General features: G+C 45.1%; 1 protein-coding gene across 1 annotated transcript; it reads right to left on the bottom strand.

Annotated features, from left to right (window-relative positions):
* Nucleotides 1-680: 680 nt before the first annotated feature.
* LOC123935772 (40S ribosomal protein S4-like) lies at nt 681-1,493 on the bottom strand. The gene has a single exon (XM_045996579.1). It carries the CDS (start codon nt 1,470-1,472, stop codon nt 681-683), a length of 792 nt encoding a protein of 263 aa, XP_045852535.1. The 5' UTR covers nt 1,473-1,493.
* Between the last annotated feature and the right edge of the window lie 1,873 nt (nt 1,494-3,366).

The raw sequence follows: 3,366 nt of genomic DNA on the forward strand, positions 1-3,366 counted from the left end.
GTCAAGATAGAGTGAGGACTACTACCCAGCCTCATGCGAGGAACTCCATGCCCCGCATATGTGCTTGGTACTCCCACCCAATGAGGATGCCTCTGACTGAAAAAGGGCCACCTGAGGAATGCTTATCATGAACTCCCACAACCAAGCCAAAGACAGGTCTGGATTCTTCAACAGTGAGGACACGAATTCCTCTAGATCTCCAGACATCATGCCATAAATGCCTCCCCATCTTCCAAGCTGACCAAGCACCAAAGGCAGACACGACACCCTAGAACCTTCTGCCCAGGACGGACTCATCAGTTTGGTGCCCACAGGAGCAAGCACGTAGCCTGTTGGAAGAGACCCAATGACTATGTGAAGCCATCAGAAAGACTTTCCGGACAGTTTCAGGAAGGCAACATGTATCTACTAAAGGACACACTGAAGACGATTCAACGACCTAAGATCCCTGAACATTCCCACAGGGTGGTGCAGCTTCCCTCTATGGGACTGAATGGAGATGTTGCAGCACAAGCCTGCCTTAACCCTCCCATTTCAATTCCCCAAAGGTTTTCATGGGATTAAAAAAAAACAGTGCGTGTTGTGGAAGATAGATGGGCATGTTCTTTTTTTTTCTTTTTCAAGCTGTATGACCTTTAATTAGGTACAAAGACTTCCAATCACGTCACCTAGGGACCATTCTACCCGCTGCTCTGTTTGACTGCCAGTCTCTTGTCTCTCTCTTCAGCAATGGTGAGGCAGATACCCTTTCCATGGGGAAGAGAAATCCATGGTTTGTTGTCTTCGCCAATACCAAAAATGTTGGAGAGTCGGGTGGCAAAGCTGTTGCCATTGGCATCTTTCACGTGAACCACATCAAACGAACCAGGGTGTCTCTCTCTGTTAGTGATCACACCAATTCTTCCCAGGTTAGCACCCCCAGTCACCATACACAGATTACCAGTGTCAAACTTGATGAAATCAGTAATCTTTCCGGTTTCCAAATAAATCTGAATGGTATCATTGACCTTGATGAGGGGATCAGGATAGCGGATGGTGTGAGCATTGTGAGTCACCAGATGGGGGATTCCTTTTGTCCCCACAAAGATCTTTCTCACTTTGCACAACTTGTACTTGGCCTCCTCGAGTGTAATCCGATGAACAGCAAAGCGACCCTTGGTATCATAGATCAAACGGAAATTCTCTCCGGTCTTGTCAATGCTGATGACATCCATAAAACCAGCAGGGTATGTTATATCAGTTTGGACCTTGCCATCAATCTTAATAAAATGCTGCATACAGATCTTCTTTACTTCATCTCCTGTTAGGGCATACTTAAGTCTGTTCCTTAGGAAAATGATGAGAGGAAGACACTCTCTCAGCTTATGGGGACCACTAGATGGGCGAGGAGCGAACACACCAGTCAGTTTATCCAGCATCCAATGCTTTGGAGCTGCTACACGCTTCAGATGTTTCTTGGGAACACGAGCCATGGCTGCGCTAGGAACGAAAAGAGAGATGGGCATGTTCTAATGGAGCAAATTGATGAGGAAAATGGGAGAACGACAGGCCATTTCAGCGGGAAAGACAGCGCATGCTCTCTGTTGGTGGGGAGATGCGGGAAGATGAAGAAGAGGAGAACAAACAAGGGAGCTCAGAGCCAAGGTCTGGCATTTTAGGATGGTGGGAAGTCCTCCGGACCTGGCTGCATTCCATAGGGACATAGGTCCAAATTCAATAAACCATCCTCTGGACCCAGTCAATCCTTAACTGTTTCTTGTTGTTGTTGTTTTTCAATGATGTTCATGCACGTATTTGACAGGGATAGACAGAGATATCATAAACAAAAGGGAGCTGTAGAGGGAGAAGCAGATTTGTCTCTGACTGGGGAACTTGAGGTGGGAGAATATCCAATGAACCTGGCATCAGGAGCTGAGCTGAAGGCCGCCTCAGAACTGATAGAGACACCCCGGGACACAATCTTAGTCTTCATAACACCTCAAAGTTCTAGACAGAAACTCCTGCTCTGTCATTGTTCAGAAATGCAGTAGATACAAAATTTGGCATGGGCAGGTATGGCTTGCTCTATACAACGTGCTGCTAGAGCTGGCATAGCTTGTCGCCTTGAAGTCAGGGACTTGGCCATAGAAACACTCTTCTCCCAAGCATATTTGGGTGAAGAGAATTCCTCCATTGCTAGCTTTTGTTGGGCGAATGACACTATATCTTATTTATTTATTTATTTATCTATTTTCAGCGTGCCAGTATTCATTGTTTTTGTACCACACCCGGTGCTCCATGCAATATGTGCTCTCCCTATTACCCACCACCTTGTTCCCCCAACCTCCCACACCCCACCCCTTCAAAACCCTCAGGTTGCTTTTCAGAGTCCATAGTCTCTCATGGTTCCTCTCCCCTTCCAGTTTCCCTCAACTCCCTTCTCCTCTCCATCTCCCCATGTCCTCCATGTTATTTGTTATGCTCCACAAATAAGTGAAACCATATGATATTTGACTCTCTCTGCTTGACTTATTTCACTCAGCATAATCTCCTCCAGTCCCGTCCATGTTGCTACAAAAGTTGGGTATTCATCCTTTCTGATGGAGGCATAATACTCCATCGTGTATATGGACCACATCTTCCTTACTCATTGGTCTGTTGAAGGGCATCTTGGATCTTTTCACAGTTTGGTGATCATGGCCATTGCTGCTATAAACATTGGGGTACAGATGGCTCTTCTTTTCACTACATCTGTATCTTTGGGGTAAATACCCAGCAGTGCAATTGCAGGGTCATAGGGAAGCTCTATTTTTAATTTCTTGAGGAATCTCCACACTGTTCTGCAAAGTGGCTGTACCAACTTACATTCCCACCAACAGTGGAAGAAGGTTTCCTTTTCTCCACATCCTCTCGAACACATGTTGTTTCCTGTCTTGCTAATTTGGCCATTCTAACAGGTGTAAGGTGATATCTCAATGTGGTTTAAATTTGAATCTCCCTGACGGCTAGTGTTGTTGAACATTTTTTCATGTGGAATTACACTGTCTTTTTTTGCTCTTCTTCTGTGGATAGTAAGGGGAGTCCTGTGTTCCTCAGAGTCTGGATCTCTGTTTCTGCCCTCTGAGGAGGGATGTTTTCAACTCTGATTTCTAAATGAAATGTTGTGTCCTCTTTTTTCTATCTCTTCCAGTTCTCCTATAATAAACCTCCATTGACAGTCATTGAAGTCAAGGATTTCCCCATATCCATTGTCATGATCCATCACTATTCCTTTGGTCTTTTGCTTAAGTTCTCTTTTTTTCTAGTACTTGTCTTCGAGGTAACTCATTGGATCCACTGGATATGCTAGCTTCCTGGACTTTGCATCCAGTCTGCTAACAATTTTTA

Source organism: Meles meles, chromosome Y (genome assembly GCF_922984935.1).
Source record: "Meles meles chromosome Y, mMelMel3.1 paternal haplotype, whole genome shotgun sequence".
NCBI lineage: Eukaryota > Metazoa > Chordata > Mammalia > Carnivora > Mustelidae > Meles > Meles meles.